The 19955-nt window shown below is 47.3% G+C and overlaps 1 protein-coding gene across 1 annotated transcript in view; it reads right to left on the bottom strand.

Moving 5' to 3' along the window:
* LOC129815888 (dihydropyridine-sensitive L-type skeletal muscle calcium channel subunit alpha-1-like) overlaps positions 1 to 19955 on the bottom strand; it is a 98832-nt gene that overhangs the window by 3378 nt on the left and 75499 nt on the right. The window contains exons 21-36 of the mRNA XM_055870061.1: positions 10066 to 10173; positions 9892 to 9944; positions 5491 to 5637; positions 5160 to 5361; positions 4909 to 5067; positions 4486 to 4596; positions 4173 to 4256; positions 2432 to 2479; positions 1789 to 1941; positions 1597 to 1662; positions 1417 to 1508; positions 1062 to 1221; positions 721 to 848; positions 496 to 592; positions 281 to 383; positions 38 to 139 (exon numbers count right to left, since the gene is read on the bottom strand). Coding sequence (XP_055726036.1) covers positions 38 to 139; positions 281 to 383; positions 496 to 592; positions 721 to 848; positions 1062 to 1221; positions 1417 to 1508; positions 1597 to 1662; positions 1789 to 1941; positions 2432 to 2479; positions 4173 to 4256; positions 4486 to 4596; positions 4909 to 5067; positions 5160 to 5361; positions 5491 to 5637; positions 9892 to 9944; positions 10066 to 10173 — 1813 coding nt within the window. The remainder of the gene's footprint in view (positions 1 to 37; positions 140 to 280; positions 384 to 495; positions 593 to 720; positions 849 to 1061; positions 1222 to 1416; positions 1509 to 1596; positions 1663 to 1788; positions 1942 to 2431; positions 2480 to 4172; positions 4257 to 4485; positions 4597 to 4908; positions 5068 to 5159; positions 5362 to 5490; positions 5638 to 9891; positions 9945 to 10065; positions 10174 to 19955) is intronic.

Below are 19955 nucleotides of genomic sequence, written 5' to 3'. Positions count from 1 at the left end.
ATAAAGTTGAGGATTACAATAGAATGTTTAAACTCACCTCCGATTGGTGGGATGACCTGGTCCAGCAGCTTCATACTGGTGCGTTTCCAGATCTTCTTGATGATGGCCCTTAACTCCTCATTGGCCTGCTCGAAGTTACCTGACCAATGAGATAACGACAGTGAGGTGGGAATATAGATGCTTAACGTTCAATTGGCCCAAATACCAGTAAAAATACAGTGCTCTGCAATTGACTGACACACACACACACACACACACACACACACACACACACACACACCTTCAGTCTTAATCTTCAATGCGGTCCTGACCAGTGAGAACAGTGTAGCATTAAAGGTGACCGTTCCATCACTGTTGAGTGGCATGTTCATGGACACCAGTCTCTGCAGTCAGAATAAATACAGATATCATTAAAAAATAGGTTTGCTGCATTAATAGACAAGTCAGATGAACACACAAAATAAATAAACAGATCCCTTCCTTTTAGTTTCTCACCTTGCAGGCCACTCTATGGGGACAGAACTTTCCAAAGCCCAGAGGAGGCTGGATCCTACGCAGCAGAGTCACCACGTCCAGGTGCTTAATACGCCCCCTGCAGGACAGGAAGGGAAACAACAGCTAACAGCAGTAATACATTGAGAGTATAAAAAAACGAATTGAAAAGACTGATCATATATTTTTACAAGGGGTTATAAAAAAGAAACAGAAAAACAGACTTACATGGCCTCTGGGTCGTACTCTGCCCAGATCTTCTTAAACTCATCCAGGTGATGAGGACCCAGGATGGACCAATCACGGGTCAGGTAGTCAAAGTTGTCCATGATGACCGCCACAAACAGGTTGATGATCTGTGGAGGACAACAGAATCATATTTATGTGTGTGTGTGCGCGTGCGAATGTGTGTGTGTATATGTGTGTATGCATGTTTGTTTGTTAATGTGTGTGTGTATATGTGTGTATGCATGTTTGTTTGTTAATGTGTGTGTGTATATGTGTGTATGCATGTTTGTTTGTTAATGTATGTGTGTATGTGTGTGTATGCATGTTTGTGCGTCATTTACCAGGAAGGCACAGAGCATGTAGAAGCTCATGAAGTAGATGATGGCGAAGCTGGCTCCACAGGTCATCTCCTCTCCAGGCAGGTAGTCTGACTTAGGGTCACACCTCTTCCCATACAGACACGCCAACATCACTTCCTGCCACGCCTCACCTGTCGCACACCTGGAAGGAGAGAGGGAGAGAGAGGGGAGTGGGCCAGACAGAGAGATTACAACTTGTTTTCAGCCCTTTTGTGTTGTCAATGTAATCACTGAGTGTAAGGGTCTCTTGCTATACAAGTCTGCTGTGTAAAGTGACCGCAAAGTCAATGGAAGATAATGGAAGCTGACTGAACGACTGATAAATCAGATCACCCACCTGAAGAGCAGCAGCACAGCATGGGGGAATGTCTGGAAGTTGTTGTTCCTGTTGATGTGTGTGCCATCTATCAGCGCTATCTTACCAAATATCTGCAGGAGACATACACACAACTCATCAGAGACTGCTGTGTGTGTGTGTATGTATGTATGTGTGTGTGTGTGTGTGTGTGTGCAGTACCTGCATCCCAACAACAGCGTAGATGAAGAATAGCATGAGGATGAGCAGGGCGACGTAGGGCAGAGCCTGCAACACAGCAACCAATCACGTCGTCAGACTCACGCACACTGACCAATCAAAACCTGGGAATTTTGAACAACATTGTCATGAATCTCACAGAATGGAAGACACAGAATTGGAATGAACTTTGACCTGGAAGGACTTGATGAAGGTCCACAGAAGATTCCGGATCCCCTCAGAACGGTTCAGCAGTTTAACCAGACGCATCACACGGAACAGTCTGAAGAAGGTGATTGACACACGGGCATTTTCCGAAGCCGCTATGGCTTGCATTGGGTTCACCTCCTGATAGCACAAATGAAATTAACAGTCACTGAGAATGCTGCTAGTCTTGGCTTCAGCTCTAACTAAAATTTAAGATGTTGTTACTCTAATTAGCACAGTTTTAGTTCAATAGGGGAAACATGCCAGCAAAACCCAGCAGTCTGTAAGGACACAGGTCTCACCTCTCACAGGGTATCTGAGCAGTCATGTACTGTAGGAGTCTGGTTAGTGTCAGAAGGAGCCAAGCAATGGGTGCATTTTCTTCAGAGAATTATAGAACCGTATCATGTTGAAGTGGTTCCTAAGATTGTAAAAACACCTTAAGGGTCAGCATGCTGTAAATACAGACATTTAAGGAAAACATGGATGATCAGGCAATGTGTTGTGCAAGTTTCCTCCTGTTTTATACAGTGTTCATGCAATGTCTCGTAGAATTAGCATACCATAGTCATGCAATGTTTCATGTGATTTCATGCAATGTTCGTGCAGTGTCTACGGGGCGAATAATTACAGCGCAGCCGTGTAGACAGTACAGTCCTCCAGAGGAGGCCAGGGCTGCCTGTGAGGGGGAAAGACAGAGACACAGCAAGTGAAGTCAGACAGGAAGCAACATCATCAGACACAGGAGGTGGAACAGGAAGTGGCGAAGGGAGCGGAGTCAGCCATGGAGGTGTGCATGGAGCAAAGTTGGAAGAGAAAATGTAGGATGAAAGACTGCAGTATGGAGGGAGAGGGAGGGAGAGAAGGCATGTGAGCACAAAAACAACCAAGAACAACATTGTAATAAATGACTGGATGGCGACTGAGGGGTGAAGAGGTGTAAATGGTTGATGGGGTCTCTGAAGGTTTACTGTAATGGCAACTTGAGCTCTCTTTTGATTAAAAAAAATGACCTTTACTTTTCTGAAGCAAGATAGTGTGAAACGCTGCTTTAAATCTAGAATCTGATGCCAAACCTGTTGGCTCAGTCCCTTGTACAGGAATCACAGTAAAAACTACAGAAGGATGTCACTCTCTTACTTACTAGCAGGAGTGATGGAGATCACTGAACATATGGTGGTGGGAGGTGAAACAAGAAGACAGTGGTTGTTTTCTGCCCTTAACAACTGATTTGGAATCAGCCCTCTCTTAAACAAAGGTTAACTAAAAATACAAAACAAAAAAATCCCAGTTTTAAACAGTGACACCAATGAGGGAAATGACCAGGTCTGGGACCAGGTGTTATGTTAGGGGCATAAAGTAACCAAACAGACAGGTTGTGGGTTGGCTTTCAAGGTGAGACAAGCTGCAGCCAGGTGCAGCAGGGCTTCGGGGGGCAACACAGTGACTAGGGTCGGGTTTTCAAGACTAGTATTCGGGGGGGGGGGGGGGGGGGGGTGTCACCCCGATGACGAATACTGACCGCATCCTCAGTGCTATTGTTGGGGCCAAGTGCTGACAGGGGAGCCTGGCCTGTCTGCCTCTAAGTGGATGGATGGGTGGGTGGGTGGATGGGTGGATGGGTGGGGTGTCAGACAGGGGAGCCTGGCCTGTCTGCCTCTAAGTGGATGGATGGGTGGGTGGGTGGATGGGTGGATGGGTGGGGTGTCAGACAGGGGAGCCTGGCCTGTCTGCCTCTAAGTGGATGGATGGGTGGGTGGGTGGATGGGTGGATGGGTGGGGTGTCAGACAGGGGAGCCTGGCCTGTCTGCCTCTAAGTGGATGGATGGGTGGGTGGGTGGATGGGTGGATGGGTGGGGTGTCAGACAGGGGAGCCTGGCCTGTCTGCCTCTAAGTGGATGGATGGGTGGGTGGGTGGATGGGTGGATGGGTGGGGTGTCAGACAGGGGAGCCTGGCCTGTCTGCCTCTAAGTGGATGGATGGGTGGGTGGGTGGATGGGTGGATGGGTGGGGTGTCAGACAGGGGAGCCTGGCCTGTCTGCCTCTAAGTGGATGGATGGGTGGGTGGGTGGATGGGTGGATGGGTGGGGTGTCAGACAAGGGTGTAAACACAGTCCAGACAGTCAGATGACAGGACAGAGCTTTTATTGTGAAATATCTGTAGCTGTTCCCCAACCTGACTATCTGCTTCTTATTAACAATAACCGAAACCAATGGGAGAAAAAATGAAAATGCGAGGACAAAAATGTCCAGTGGGTTTGCCTGAACTGTTTAATAAACCTTTTAGGAACAGTGGGAACTGTGTATTATAGTACATGTCATGGACAATACCTACATATTTCTGGTTAACATTACGCAATGACAATACTCACATCGACCTCACTCAGGATGACGTCAACAACGCTGCCGATGACGATGACAAAGTCAAAGACGTTCCATGGGTCCCCAAAGTAACCCTAGGGAGAGGGAAGGGCATTGGTCAGAAGTGTGTGTATAAAAGGTCTCTTCATCTACACACACTCCAGCTCAGAACTTTGACAAGAGGGTTGTGCACAATGAAGAGGTATGAAGTAACTGTTCTACATAACCACTGTCCTATTATTCTGGAATCATTCTGATCTACGTTGAGTTGCACTGCATCTTGGGTAATGTAGTGCACACAGGACATCTCTATGGACAACTGACCTTAGCTTTGTAGGCCATGAGTTTGAGGACCATTTCCACAGTGAAGAGCACAGTGAAGATCACGTTCAGCATGTCAGACAGGTCGGTCACATGGGTTGACTGGTTACAGTGCTGGGGGAGAAGAGAGACGGAGAGAAGAAGGAAAAGAGAAATGGAAGATATTGATTTTATTTGACATTTTCAATTATGAATTCTCTTGAGATGCTCATCTCATTTCAAGTGTCCAAATTAAAAATACATTTAAAAAACTCCTTGATATGAAGAAGGGATGCTTCTAGTAGGAATCTCTAGCAGGAGCATTACATTGATGTGATGCAGGAGAAGTACTTTTAAAGTTTCACGTTTTGTATTTGAAATGCTAATGTTTGTCAAAGATACTCATCACCCTAACGCAGTTCCCTGAACCACCTCCGATAGCGTTACCTGCATCCCCAGACACATGGTGTTCAGCATGATGAGCAGGAACATCAGGTACTCAAAGTAGCAGGAGGTGACGATGTACCACACGTTGTACTGATACTGGTTCTTAGGAATGTAGCAGCGCAGTGGCCGGGCTTTCAGGGCGTACTCAACACACGCCCGCTGTCAGAGGGAGGACAGCACACACAGGAGTTACACACTGCTGTTAGAAAGAGGCTGTTAAAACAACAAACAAAACATGCACACACACACACCTGGTTCTTGTCCAGCTCACAGTTCTTGTACTCCTGCTCTCCTTGCTCCTGAAATGTAACGATGACAAAGCCGACGAAGATGTTCATCATGAAGAAAGCGATGAGGATGAGGTAGATGATGAAGAAGATGGAGATGGCAACGCGGTTGTTGAAGATGGGACCAACATCCTCCATGTTAGAGTCTATGGCCTTGTACAGCAGTCTGCACACATACACACAAAGGCATGTTAGCAAGTGTGAAATACATACACCTTCATGTGTTCCATAGTACTGTACTAGGCATGCCATGATGTACAGTATACAAACTCCCAGGCTTGTATGTGAGTCTCACTTTGGCCAGCCCTCAAAGGTGGAGACAGTGAAGAGAGCCAACATGCCCTCAAGGATGTTGTCAAAGTTGAGCTCTGAGTTGATCCACTCTCTCTTATGGATCGTCATTGGATGGATTGCACCTTCCTGGTACCTAATATAGTTACCCCTGAGAAGAAGGGAGAAAGCGAGAGAGAGAGATGAATCAGTGAAAGAGAGGGCATGGGAGAGGTGAGAGAGAATGTCCCATTCTGGACCGTCATGATATTCCCATTCTGTACCGTCATGATATTCCCATTCTGGACCGTCATGTAATGTCCCATTCTGTACCGTCATGATATTCCCATTCTGGACCGTCATGTAATGTCCCATTCTGGACCGTCATGTAATGTCCCATTCTGGACCGTCATGATATTCCCATTCTGTACCGTCATGATATTCCCATTCTGGACCGTCATGTAATGTCCCATTCTGTACCGTCATGTAATGTCCCATTCTGTACCGTAATGTAATGTCCCATTCTGTACCGTCATGTAATGTCCCATTCTGTACCGTCATGGAATGTCCCATTCTGGACCGTCATGTAATGTCCCATTCTGTACCGTCATGTAATGTCCCATTCTGTACCGTCATGGAATGTCCCATTCTGTACCGTCATGTAATGCCCCATTCTGTATCGTTATGTAATGTCCCATTCTGTACCGTTATGTAATATCCCATTCTGTACCGTCATGTAATGTCCCATTCTGGACCGCCATGTAATACCCTATTCTGTACCGTCATGTAATGTCCCATTCTGGACCGTCATGTAAAGACCTATTCTGGACCGTCATGTAATGTCCCATTCTGGACCGTCATGTAATGTCCCATTCTGGACCGTCATGTAATGTTCCATTCTGTACCGTCATGTAATGTCCCATTCTGTACCGTCATGTAATGTCCCATTCTGGACCGTCATGTAATGTCCCATTCTGGACCGTCATGTAAAGACCTATTCTGGACCGTCATGTAATGTCCCATTCTGGACCGTCATGTAATGTCCCATTCTGGACCGTCATGTAATGTTCCATTCTGTACCGTCATGTAATGTCCCATTCTGTACCGTCATGTAATGTCCCATTCTGGACCGTCATGTAATGTCCCATTCTGGACCGTCATGTAATGTCCCATTCTGGACCATCATGTAATGTCCCATTCTGGACCGTCATGTAAAGTCCCATTCTGGACTGTCATGTAATGTCCCATTCTGGACCGTCATGTAATGTCCCATTCTGGACCGTCATGTAATGTCCCATTCTGGACCGTCATAGAATGCCCCATTCTGGACCGTCATGTAATGACCCATTCTGTACCGTCATGTAATGTCCCATTCTGGACCGTCATAGAATGCCCCATTCTGGACCGTCATGTAATGTCCCATTCTGGAACGTCATGTAATGTCCCATTCTGGACCATCATGTAATGTCCCATTCTGGACCGTCATGTAAAGTCCCATTCTGGACTGTCATGTAATGTTCCATTCTGGACCGTCATGTAATGTCCCATTCTGTACCGTCATGTAATGTCCCAATCTATACCGTCATGATATTTCCATTCTGTACCGTCATGTAATGTCCCATTCTGTACCGTCATGATATACCCATTCTGTACCCTCATGTAATGTCCCATTCTGGACCGTCATGTAATGCCCCATTCTGGACCGTCATGTAATGTCCCATTCTGGACCGTCATGTAATGTCCCATTCTGGACCATCATGTAATGTCCCATTCTGGACCGTCATCTAATGTCCCATTCTGGACCGTCCTCTAATGTCCCTTTCTGTACTGTCATGTACTCCCCATTCTGTACCCTCATGTAATGTCCCATTCTGGACCGTCATGTAATGTCCCATTCTGTACTGTCATGTAATGTCCCATTCTGGACCGTCATGTAATGTCCCATTCTGGACCGTCATGTAATGTTCCATTCTGTACCGTCATGTAATGTCCCATTCTGGACCGTCATGTAATGTCCCATTCTGGACCGCCATGTAATGTCCCATTCTGGACCATCATGTAATGTCCCATTCTGGACCGTCATGTAAAGTCCCATTCTGGACCGTCATCTAATGTCCCATTCTGGACCGTCATCTAATGTCCCATTCTGGACCGTCATCTAATGTCCCATTCTGGACCGTCATGTAATGTCCCATTCTGGACCGTCATGTAATGTCCCTTTCTGGATCGTCATAGAATGTCCCATTCTGTACCGTCATGTAATGACCCATTCTGGACCGTCATGTAATGTCCCATTCTGGACCGTCATGATATCCCCATTCTGTACCGTCATGTAATACCAATTCTGTACCGTCACGGAATGTCCCATTCTGGACCGTCATGTAATGTCCCATTCTGTACCGTCATGATATCCCCATTCTGTACCGTCATGTAATGTCCCATTCTGTACCGTCATGTAATGTCCCATTTTGTACCGTCATGTAATGTCCCATTCTGTACCGTCATGTAATGTCCCATTCTGGACCGTCATGTAATGACCCATTCTGTACTGTCATGTAATGTCCCATTCTGGACAGTCATGTAATGTCCCATTCTGTACCGTCATGATATACCCATTCTGGACAGTCATGTAATGTCCCATTCTGTACCGTCATGATATACCCATTCTGTACTGTCATGTAATGTCCCATTCTGTACCGTCATGTAATGTCCCATTCTGGACCGTCATGTAATGTCCCATTCTGGACCGTCATGTAATGTCCCATTCTGGACCATCATGTAATGTCCCATTCTGGACCGTCATGTAATGTCCCATTCTGGACCGTCATGTAATGTCCCATTCTGGACCGTCATGATATTCCCATTCTGTACCGTCATGTAATGTCCCATTCTGTACCGCCATGATATTCCCTTTCTGTACCGTCATGTAATGTCCCATTCTGGACTGTCATGATAATCCCATTTTGTACCGTCATGATATTCCCATTCTGTACCGTCATGTAATGTCCCATTCTGTACCGTCATGATATACCCATTCTGTACCGTCATGTAATGTCCCATTCTGTACCCTCATGTAATGTCCCATTCTGGACCGTCATGTAAGACCCATTCTGTACTGTCATGTAATGTCCCATTCTGGACCGTCATGTAATGTCCCATTCTGGACCGTCATGTAATGTTCCATTCTGTACTGTCATGTACCTCCCATTCTGTACCCTCATCTAATGTCCCATTCTGGACCGTCATGTAATGCCCCCTTCTGGACCGTCATGTAATGTCCCATTCTGGACCGTCATGTAATGTCCCATTCTGGACCGTCATGTAATGACCCATTCTGTACCGTCATGTAATGCCCCATTCTGGACCGTCATGTAATGTCCCATTCTGGACATTCATGTAATGTTCCTTTCTGTACCGTCATGTAATGTCCCATTCTGGACCGTCATGTAATGTCCCATTCTGGACCGCCATGTAATGCCCCATTCTGGACCGCCATGTAATGTCCCATTCTGGACCATCATGTAATGTCCCATTCTGGACCGTCATGTAAAGTCCCATTCTGGACCGTCATCTAATGTCCCATTCTGGACCGTCATCTAATGTCCCATTCTGGACCGTCATGTAATGTCCCATTCTGGACCGTCATGTAATGTCCCTTTCTGGACCGTCATGTAATGTCCCTTTCTGGACCGTCATGTAATGTCCCATTCTGGATCGTCATGTAATGTCCCTTTCTGGACCGTTATGTAATGTCCCATTCTGTACCCTCATGTAATGTCCCATTCTGGACCGTCATGTAATGTCCCTTTCTGGACCGTCATGATATACCCATTCTGTACCGTCATGTAATACCAATTCTGTACCGTCACGGAATGTCCCATTCTGGACCGTCATGTAATGGCCCATTTTCTACCGTCATGATATCCCCATTCTGTACCGTCATGTAATGTCCCATTTTGTACCGTCATGTAATGTCCCATTCTGGACTGTCATGATAATCCCATTCTGTACCGTCATGATAACCCCATTCTGTACCGTCATGATATTCCCATTCTGGACCGTCATGTAATGTCCCATTCTGTACCGTCATGATATTCCCATTCTGGACCGTCATATAATGTCCCATTCTGTGCCGTCATGTAATGTCCCATTCTGTGCCGTCATGTAATGTCCCATTCTGGACCGTCATGTAATGTCCCATTCTGTACCCTCATGTAATGTCCCATTCTGGACCGTCATGTAATGTCCCATTCTGTACTGTCATGTAATGTCCCATTCTGGACCGTCATGTAATGTCCCATTCTGTACCGTCATGATATTCCCATTCTGTGACGTCATTAATGTCCCATTCTGTGCCGTCATGAAATGTCCCATTCTGGACTGTCATGTAATGTTGTGTGCGAGGACAATATCACTGGTCTCTTACCTACACTCCTCCTCTGTCATTTTGTCAGGATCTGTGCAGGAGTAGAATTGTCCCTTCAGGGATGAACACACACAATACATGAGTGATAATATTAGCTTTGATGGTCTGTGGAAATCTGTTTTCATCATATGGTTCAAAAGCCACTATACATGTACAGAACTATCTAGAGCTCACCTTGAAGAGCTGGACTCCAATGCAGGCGAACATGAAGTCTAACAGCATGGTGACCAGAACGATGTTGCCAATGGTTTTGATGGCCACAAAAACACACTGGACCACATGCTAGATCATAAGAAACAGCAGAAACCAGCATTTCAGATCGAATATCCATGACCAGAACTAGAATAACATGGGGCGGCTAAGTTGGTCTAACTATTGCATTATGTAATGGGAACATGTGAAAGACCATTATGAATGTGAGTACAGTGTCAGTGGTGTAGAGGAGTAGAGGTGTAGAGGAGTAGAGGTGTAGAGGAGTAGAGGTGTAGAGGAGTAGAGGAGTAGAGGAGTAGAGGAGTAGAGGAATAGAGTAGAGGTGTAGAGGAGTAGAGGTGTAGAGGTGTAGAGGTGTAGAGGAGTAGAGGAGTAGATGAGTAGATGAGTAGATGAGTAGAGGTGTAGAGGTGTAGAGGTGTAGAGGTGTAGAGGAGTAGAGGTGTAGAGGTGTAGAGGAGTAGAGGAATAGAAGAGTAGAGGTATAGAGGAGTAGAGGTGGAGAGGTGTAGAGGAGTAGAGGTGTAGATGAGTAGAGTAGAGGTGTAGAGGTGTAGAGGAGTAGAGTGGAGGTGTAGAGGAGTAGAGGTGTAGAGGAGTAGAGGAGTAGAGGAGTAGAGGTGTAGAGGAGTAGAGGAAAAGAGTAGAGGTGTAGAGGAGTAGAGGTGTAGAGGAGTAGAGGTGTAGAGGAGTAGAGGAGTAGAGGTGTAGAGGTGTAGAGGAGTAGAGGTGTAGAGGAGTAGAGGAGTAGATGAGTAGATGAGTGGAGGGGTAGAGGTGTAAAGGTGTAGAGGAGTAGAGGAGTAGAGGTGTAGAGGTGTAGAGGAGTAGAGGAGTAGAGGAGTAGAGGTGTAGAGAAGTAGAGGAGTAGAGGAATAGAGGAGTAGAGGAGTAGAGGTGTAGAGGAGTAGAGGAGTAGAGGTGTAGATGAGTAGAGGAGTAGAGGAGTAGAGGTGTAGAGGAGTAGAGGTGTAGAGGAGTAGAGTAGAGGAGTAGAGTAGAAGAGGTGTAGAGGAGTAGAGGAGTAGAGGAGTGGAGGTGTAGAGGTGTAGAGGTGTAGAGGAGTAGAGGTGTAGAGGTGTAGAGGTGTAGAGGAGTAGAGGAGTAGAGGAGTAGAGGAGTAGAGGAATAGAGGAGTAGAGGTATAGAGGTGTAGAGGAGTAGAGGAGTAGAGGTGTAGAGGTGTAGAGGTGTAGAGGAGTAGAGGAGTAGAGGTGTAGAGGAGTAGAGGAGTAGAGGTGTAGAGGAGTAGAGTAGAGGTGTAGAGTAGAAGAGGTGTAGAGGAGTTGAGGAGTAGAGGTGTAGAGGAGTAGAGGTGTAGAGGTGTAGAGGAGTAGAGGAGTAGAGGAGTAGAGGTGTAGAGGAGTAGAGGTGTAGAGGAGTAGAGGTGTGGAGGTGTAGAGGTGTAGAGGTGTAGAGGAGTAGAGGAGTAGAGGTGTAGAGGTGTAGAGGTGTAGAGGAGTAGAGGAGTAGAGGAGTAGAGGTGTAGAGGAGTAGAGGTGTAGAGGAGTAGAGGTGTAGAGGAGTAGAGGTATAGAGGTGTAGATGAGTAGAGGAGTAGAGGTGTAGAGGAGTAGAGTAGAGGTGTAGAGTAGAAGAGGTGTAGAGGAGTTGAGGAGTAGAGGAGTAGAGGAGTAGAGGTGTAGAGGAGTAGAGGTGTAGATGAGTAGAGGTGTAGAGGAGTAGAGTAGAGGTGTAGAGGAGTAGAGGAGTAGAGGTGTAGAGGAGTAGAGGAGTAGAGGTGTAGAGGAGTAGAGGTGTAGAGGAGTAGAGGTGTAGAGGAGTAGAGGTGTAGAGGAGTAGAGGTGTAGAGGTGTAGAGGTGTAGAGGTGTAGAGGTGTAGAGGTGTAGAGGAGTAGAGGTGTAGAGGAGTAGAGGTGTAGAGGGGTAGAGGTGTAGAGGAGTAGAGGAGTAGAGGTGTAGAGGAGTAGAGGAGAAGAGGTGTGGAGTAGAGGAGTAGAGGTGTAGAGGAGTAGAGGTGTAGAGGTGTAGAGGAGTAGAGGTTTAGAGGAGTAGAGGAGTAGAGGAGTAGAGGAGTAGAGGTGTAGAGGTGTAGAGGAGTAGAGGTGTAGATGAGTAGAGGTGTAGAGGAGTAGAGGAGTAGAGGAGTAGAGGTGTAGAGGTGTAGAGGAGTAGAGGTGTAGAGGTGCAGAGGAGTAGAGGTGTAGAGGAGTAGAGGTGTAGAGGAGTAGAGGTGTAGAGGAGTAGAGGTGTAGAGGAGTAGAGGTGTAGAGGAGTAGAGTAGATGTGTAGAGGTGTAGAGGTGTAGAGGAGTAGAGGTGTAGAGGAGTAGAGGTGTAGAGGAGTAGAGTAGATGTGTAGAGGTGTAGAGGTGTAGAGGAGTAGAGGAGTAGATGAGTAGAGGTGTAGAGGTGTAGAGGAGTAGAGGAGAAGAGGTGTAGAGGTGTAGAGGTGTAGAGGAGTAGAGGAGTAGAGGTGTAGAGGTGTAGAGGAGTAGAGGAGTAGAGTAGAGGTGTAGATGAGTAGAGGAGTAGAGGAGTAGATGTGTAGAGGTGTAGAGGAGTAGAGGTGTAGAGGAGTAGAGGTGTAGAGGAGTAGAGGTGTAGAGGAGTAGAGGTGTAGAGGTGTAGAGGTGTAGAGGTGTAGAGGTGTAGAGGTGTAGAGGAGTAGAGGAGTAGAGGTGTAGAGGTGTAGAGGTGTAGAGGAGTAGAGGTGTAGAGGAGTAGAGTAGATGTGTAGAGGTGTAGAGGTGTAGAGGAGTAGAGGAGTAGAGGTGTAGAGGTGTAGAGGAGTAGAGGAGTAGAGGAGAAGAGGTGTAGAGGAGTAGAGGATTAGAGGTGTAGAGGAGTAGAGGAGTAGAGGAGTAGAGGTGTAGAGGAGTAGAGGTGTAGAGGTGTAGAGGTGTAGAGGAGTAGAGGAGTAGAGGTGTAGAGGAGTAGAGGAGTAGAGGAATAGAGGAGTAGAGGTGTAGAGGAGTAGAGGTGTAGATGAGTAGAGGAGTAGAGGTGTAGAGGAGTAGAGGAGTAGAGGAGTAGAGTAGAGGTGTAGAGGAGTAGAGGTGTAGAGGAGTAGAGGTGTAGATGAGTAGAGGAGTAGAGGAGTAGAGGTGTAGATGAGTAGAGGAGTAGAGGTGTAGATGAGTAGAGGTGTAGAGGAGTAGAGGAGTAGAGTAGAGGTGTAGAGGAGTAGAGGAGTAGAGGTGTAGAGGTGTAGAGGTGTAGATGAGTAGAGTAGAGGTGTAGAGGAGTAGAGGTGTAGAGGAGTAGAGGTGTAGAGGAGTAGAGGTGTAGAGGTGTAGAGGTGTAGAGGAGTAGAGGTGTAGAGGAGTAGAGGTGTAGAGGAGTAGAGGTGTAGAGGAGTAGAGTAGAGGTGTAGAGGAGTAGAGTAGAGGTGTAGACGAGTAGTGTAGAGGAGTAGATGAGTAGAGGAGTAGAGGAGTAGAGGTGTAGAGGAGTAGAGGAGTAGAGGTGTAGAGGAGTAGAGGAGTAGAGGTGTAGAGGAGTAGAGTAGGGGTGTAGAGGAGTAGAGTAGGGGTGTAGAGGAGTAGAGGTGTAGAGGTGTAGAGGAGTAGAGTAGGGGTGTAGAGGAGTAGAGGAGTAGAGGAGTAGAGGAGTAGAGGTGTAGAGGTGTAGAGGAGTAGAGGTGTAGAGGAGTAGAGGAGTAGAGTAGAGGTGTAGAGGAGTAGAGGAGTAGAGTAGAGGTGTACAGGAGTAGAGGTGTAGAGGAGTAGAGGAGTAGAGGTGTAGAGTAGAGGTGTAGATGTGTAGAGGTGTAGAGGAGTAGAGGTGTAGATGAGTAGAGGTGTAGAGGAGTAGAGGTGTAGAGGAGTAGAGGAGTAGAGGTGTAGAGGAGTAGAGGAGTAGAGTAGTAGAGGTGTAGAGGAGTAGAGTAGAGGAGTAGAGGAGTAGAGTAGAGGAGTAGAGGAGTACAGGAGTAGAGTAGAGGTGTAGAGGAGTGGAGGTATAGAGTAGATGAGTAGAGGTGTGGAGGAGTAGAGGTGTAGATGAGCAGAGGTGTAGAGGAGTAGAGTAGAGGAGTAGAGGAGTAGAGTAGAGGTGTAGAGTAGTAGAGGTGTAGAGGAGTAGAGGAGTAGAGGAGTAGAGGTCTAGAGGAGTAGAGGAGTAGAGGAGTAGAGGAGTAGAGGAGTAGAGGTGTAGAGGAGTAGAGGAGTAGAGTAGAGGTGTAGAGGAGTAGAGGTGTAGAGGAGTAGAGGTGTAGAGGAGTAGAAGAGTAGAGGTGTAGAGGTGTAGAGGAGTAGAGGTGTAGAGGAGTAGAGGTGTAGAGGAGTATAGGAGTAGAGGTGTAGAGGAGTATAGGAGTAGAGGTGTAGAGGAGTAGAGGAGTAGAGTAGAGGTGTAGAGGAGAAAAGGTGTAGAGGAGTAGAGGTGTAGAGGAGTAGAGGTGTAGAGGAGTAGAGGTGTAGAGGAGTATAGGAGTAGAGGTGTAGAGGAGTAGAGGAGTAGAGTAGAGGTGTAGAGGAGTAGAGGTGTAGAGGAGTAGAGGTGTAGAGGAGTAGAAGAGTAGAGGTGTAGAGGTGTAGAGGTGTAGAGGAGTAGAGGTGTAGAGGAGTAGAGGAGTAGATGAGTAGAGGAGTAGAGGAGTAGAGTAGAGGTGTAGAGGAGTAGAGGAGTAGAGGAGTAGAGGTGTAGAGGAGTAGAGGAGTAGAGGTGTAGAGGAGTAGAGGTGTAGAGGTGTAGAGGAGTAGAGGTGTAGATGTGTAGAGGAGTACAGGTGAGGAGGTGTAGAGGAGTAGAGGAGTAGAGTAGAGGTGTAGAGGAGTAGAGGAGTAGAGGAGTAGAGGAGTAGAGGAGTAGAGGTGTAGAGGAGTAGAGGAGTAGAGGTGTAGAGGAGTAGAGGAATAGAGGTGTAGAGGAGTAGAGGTTTAGAGGTGTAGAGGAGTAGAGTAGAGGTGTAGATGAGTAGAGGTGTAGAGGAGTACAGGTGTAGAGGAGTAGAGGAGTAGAGGTGTAGAGGTGTAGAGGAGTAGAGGAGTAGAGGAGTAGAGGTGTAGAGGAGTAGAGGAGTAGAGGTGTAGAGGTGTAGAGGAGTAGAGTAGAGGTGTAGATGAGTAGAGGTGAAGAGGAGTAGAGGTGTAGAGGAGTAGAGGTGTAGAGGTGTAGAGGTGTAGAGGAGTAGAGGTTTAGAGGTGTAGAGGAGTAGAGGTGTAGAGGAGTAGAGGAGTAGAGGAATAGAGGTGTAGAGGTGTAGAGGAGTAGAGGTGTAGAGGTGTAGAGGAGTAGAGGTGTAGAGGAGTAGAGGTGTAGAGGAGTAGAGTAGAGGTGTAGATGAGTACAGGTGTAGAGGAGTAGAGGTGTAGAGGTGTAGAGGACTAGAGGTGTAGAGGTGTAGAGGAGTAGAGGTGTAGATGAGTAGAGATGTAGAGGAGTAGAGGAGTAGAGGAATAGAGGTGTAGAGGAGTAGAGGTGTAGAGGTGTAGAGGACTAGAGGTGTAGAGGTGTAGAGGAGTAGAGGTGTAGATGAGTAGAGATGTAGAGGAGTAGAGGAATAGAGGTGTAGAGGAGTAGAGGTGTAGAGGTGTAGAGTAGAGGTGTAGATGTGTAGAGGAGTAGAGGTGTAGATGAGTAGAGGTGTAGAGGAGTAGAGGTGTAGAGGTATAGAGGTGTAGAGGTGTAGAGGAGTAGAGTAGAGGTGTAGATGAGTAGAGGTGTAGAGGAGTAGAGGAGTAGAGGTGTATAGGAGTAGAGGTGTAGAGGTGTAGAGGAGTAGAGGAGTAGAGGAGTAGAGGAGTAGAGGTGTAGAGGAATAGAGGTGTAGAGGTGTAGAGGAGTAGATGAGTAGAGGTGTAGAGGAGTAGAGGAGTAGAGGTGTAGAGGTGTAGAGGAGTAGAGGTGTAGAGTAGAGGTGTAGAGGAGTAGATGAGTAGAGGTGTAGATGAGCAGAGGTGTAGAGGAGTAGAGGAGTAGAGTAGAGGAGTAGAGGAGTAGAGTAGAGGTGTAGAGGAGTAGAGGTGTAGAGGAGTAGAGGTGTAGAGGAGTAGAGGAGTAGAGGTGTAGAGGAGTAGAGGTGTAGAGGAGTAGAGGAGTAGAGGAGTAGAGGAGTAGAGGTGTAGAGGAGTAGAGGTGTAGAGGTGTAGAGGTGTAGAGGTGTAGAGGTGTAGAGGAGTAGAGGAGTAGAGTAGAGGTGTAGAGGAGTAGAGTAGAGGTGTAGAGGTGTAGAGGTGTAGAGGTGTAGAGGTGTAGAGGAGTAGAGGAGTAGAGTAGAGGTGTAGAGGAGTAGAGTAGAGGAGTAGAGGTGTAGAGGAGTAGAGGTGTAGAGGTGTAGAGGAGTAGAGGTGTAGAGGAGTAGAGGAGTAGAGTAGAGGTGTAGAGGAGTAGAGGTGTAGAGGAGTAGAGGAGTAGAGGAGTAGAGGTGTAGAGGAGTAGAGTAGAGGTGTAGATGTGTAGAGTAGAGGTGTAGAGGAGTAGAGGTGTAGAGGAGTAGAGGAGTAGAGGAGTAGAGGTGTAGAGGAGTAGAGTAGAGGAGTAGAGGAGTAGAGTAGAGGAGTAGAGGAGTACAGGAGTAGAGTAGAGGTGTAGAGGAGTAGAGGTATAGAGTAGAGGAGTAGAGGTGTGGAGGAGTAGAGGTGTAGATGAGCAGAGGTGTAGAGGAGTAGAGGAGTAGAGTAGAGGAGTAGAGGAGTAGAGTAGAGGTGTAGAGTAGTAGAGGTGTAGAGTAGTAGAGGTGTAGAGGAGTAGAGGAGTAGAGGAGTAGATGAGTAGAGGAGTAGAGGAGTAGAGTAGAGGTGTAGAGGAGTAGAGGAGTAGAGGAGTAGAGGTGTAGAGGTGTAGAGGAGTAGAGGTGTAGAGGTGTAGAGGAGTAGAGGAGTAGAGGTGTAGAGGAGTAAAGTAGAGGTGTAGAGGAGTAGAGGAGTAGAGGAGTAGAGGTGTAGAGGAGTAGAGGAGTAGAGTAGAGGTGTAGAGGAGTAGAGGAGTAGAGGTGTAGAGGAGTAGAGGAGTAGAGGAGTAGAGGAGTAGAGGAGTAGAGGTGTAGAGGAGTAGAGGTGTAGAGGTGTAGAGGAGTAGAGGAGTAGAGGTGTAGAGGAGTAGAGTAGAGGTGTAGATGAGTAGAGGTGTAGAGGAGTACAGGTGTAGAGGAGTAGAGGAGTAGAGGTGTAGAGGTGTAGAGGAGTAGAGGAGTAGAGGAGTAGAGGTGTAGAGGAGTAGAGGAGTAGAGGTGTAGAGGTGTAGAGGAGTAGAGTAGAGGTGTAGATGAGTAGAGGTGAAGAGGAGTAGAGGTGTAGAGGAGTAGAGGAGTAGAGGTGTAGAGGTGTAGAGGTGTAGAGGAGTAGAGATGTAGAGGTGTAGAGGTGTAGAGGAGTAGAGGTGTAGAGGAGTAGAGGTGTAGAGGAGTAGAGGAGTAGAGGTGTAGAGGAGTAGAGGAGTAGAGGTGTAGAGGAGTAGAGGTGTGGAGGAGTAGAGGTGTAGATGAGTAGAGGTGTAGAGGAGTAGAGGTGTAGAGGTGTAGAGGACTAGAGGTGTAGAGGTGTAGAGGAGTAGAGGTGTGGATGAGTAGAGATGTAGAGGAGTAGAGGAGTAGAGGAATAGAGGTGTAGAGGAGTAGAGGTGTAGAGGTGTAGAGTAGAGGTGTAGATGTGTAGAGGAGTAGAGGAGTAGAGGTGTAGATGAGTAGAGGTGTAGATGAGTAGAGGTGTAGAGGAGTAGAGGTGTAGAGGTGTAGAGGTGTAGAGGAGTAGAGTAGAGGTGTAGAGGTGTAGATGAGTAGAGGTGTAGAGGAGTAGAGGAGTAGAGGTGTATAGGAGTAGAGGTGTAGAGGAGTAGAGGAGTAGAGGAGTAGAGGAGTAGACGTGTAGAGGAATAGAGTTGTAGAGGTGTAGAGGAGTAGATGAGTAGAGGTGTAGAGGAGTAGAGGTGTAGAGGTGCAGAGGAGTAGAGGTGTAGAGGAGTAGAGGTGTAGAGGAGTAGAGGAGTAGAGGTGTAGATGAGCAGAGGTGTAGAGGAGTAGAGGAGTAGAGTAGAGGAGTAGAGGAGTAGAGTAGAGGTGTAGAGGTGTAGAGGAGTAGAGGTGTAGAGGAGTAGAGGTGTAGAGGAGTAGAGGAGTAGAGGTGTAGAGGTGTAGAGGAGTAGAGGAGTAGAGGAGTAGAGGAGTAGAGGGGTAGAGGTGTAGAGGAGTAGAGGTGTAGAGGTGTAGAGGTGTAGAGGAGTAGAGGTGTAGAGGTGTAGAGGAGTAGAGATTTAGAGGTGTAGAGGAGTAGAGGAGTAGAGGTGTAGAGGAGTAGAGGAGTAGAGATGTAGAGGAGTACAGGTGTAGAGGAGTAGAGGTGTAGAGGTGTAGAGGTGTAGAGGAGTAGAGGTGTAGAGGAGTAGAGGAGTAGAGGTGTAGAGGTGTAGAGGTGTAGAGGTGTAGATGAGTAGAGGTGTAGAGGAGTAGAGGTGTAGAGGAATAGAGGTGTAGAGGTGTAGAGGAGTAGAGTAGAGGTGTAGAGGTGTAGAGGTGTAGATGAGTAGAGGTGTAGAGGAGTGGAGGAGTAGAGGTGTAGAGGAGTAGAGGTTTAGAGGTGTAGAGGACTAGATGAGTAGAGGTGTAGAGGAGTAGAGGAGTAGAGGTGTAGAGGAGTAGAGGTGTAGAGGAGTAGAGGTGTAGAGGAGTAGAGGTGTAGAGGAGTAGAGGTGTAGAGGTGTGGAGGAGTAGAGGTGTAGAGGAGTAGAGGTGTAGAGGAGTAGAGGTGTAGAGGAGTAGAGGTGTAGATGAGTAGAGGTGTAGAGGAGTAGAGGAGTAGAGGTGTAGAGGAGTAGAGGTGTAGAGGAGTAGAGGTGTAGAGGAGTAGAGGTGTAGAGGTGTAGATGAGTAGAGGTGTAGAGGTGTAGAGGAGTAGAGGTGTAGAGGAGTAGAGGAGTAGAGGAGTAGAGGTGTAGAGGAGTAGAGGTGTAGAGGTGTAGAGGAGTAGATGAGTAGAGGTGTAGAGGAGTAGAGGTCTAGAGGTGTAGATGAGTAGAGGAGTAGAGGTGTAGAGGAGTAGAGGTGTAGAGGAGTAGAGGAGTAGAGGTGTAGAGGTGTAGAGGAGTAGAGGTGTAGGGGAGTAGAGGTGTAGAGGAGTAGAGGTGTAGAGGTGTAGAGGTGTAGAGGAGTAGATGAGTAGAGGTGTAGAGGAATAGAGGTGTAGAGGTGTAGAGGAATAGAGGTGTAGAGGTGTAGAGGTGTAGAGGAGTAGATGATTAGAGGTGTAGAGGTGTAGAGGAGTAGAGGAGTAGAGGAGTAGAGGAGTAGAGGAGTAGAGGTGTAGAGGTGTAGAGGTGTAGATGAGTAGAGGAGTAGAGGAGTAGAGGTGTAGATGAGTAGAGGTGTAGAGGGGTAGAGTAGAGGTGTAGAGGAGTAGAGGAGTAGAGGTGTAGAGGAGTAGAGCAGTAGAGGTGTAGAGGTGTAGAGGAGTAGAGTAGAGGTGTAGAGGAGTAGAGGTGTAGATGAGTAGAGGAGTAGAGGTGTAGAGGAGTAGAGGTGTAGATGAGTAGAGGAGTAGAGGTGTAGAGGAGTAGAGGAGTAGAGTAGAGGTGTAGAGGAGTAGAGTAGAGGTGTAGAGGAGTAGAGTAGAGGAGTAGAGGAGTAGAGGAGTAGAGGTGTAGAGGTGTAGAGGAGTAGAGGAGTAGAGGAGTAGATGAGTAGAGGTGTAGAGGAGTAGAGTAGAGGTGTAGAGGAGTAGAGGAGTAGAGTAGAGGTGTAGAGGAGTAGAGTAGAGGTGTAGAGTAGTAGATTAGAGGTGTAGAGGGGTAGAGGAGTAGATGAGTAGAGGAGTAGATGAGTAGAGGTGTAGAGGAGTAGAGTAGAGGTGTAGAGGAGTAGAGGTGTAGAGGAGTAGAGGAGTAGATGAGTAGAGGTGTAGAGGTGTAGAGGAGTAGAGGTGTAGAGGAGTAGAGGTGTAGAGGTGTAGAGGAGTA

Source organism: Salvelinus fontinalis, chromosome 18 (assembly GCF_029448725.1).
Source record: "Salvelinus fontinalis isolate EN_2023a chromosome 18, ASM2944872v1, whole genome shotgun sequence".
NCBI lineage: Eukaryota > Metazoa > Chordata > Actinopteri > Salmoniformes > Salmonidae > Salvelinus > Salvelinus fontinalis.
The sequence above is the reverse complement of the archived record's forward strand: the minus strand, read 5'-3'. Positions and strand labels throughout refer to the sequence as shown.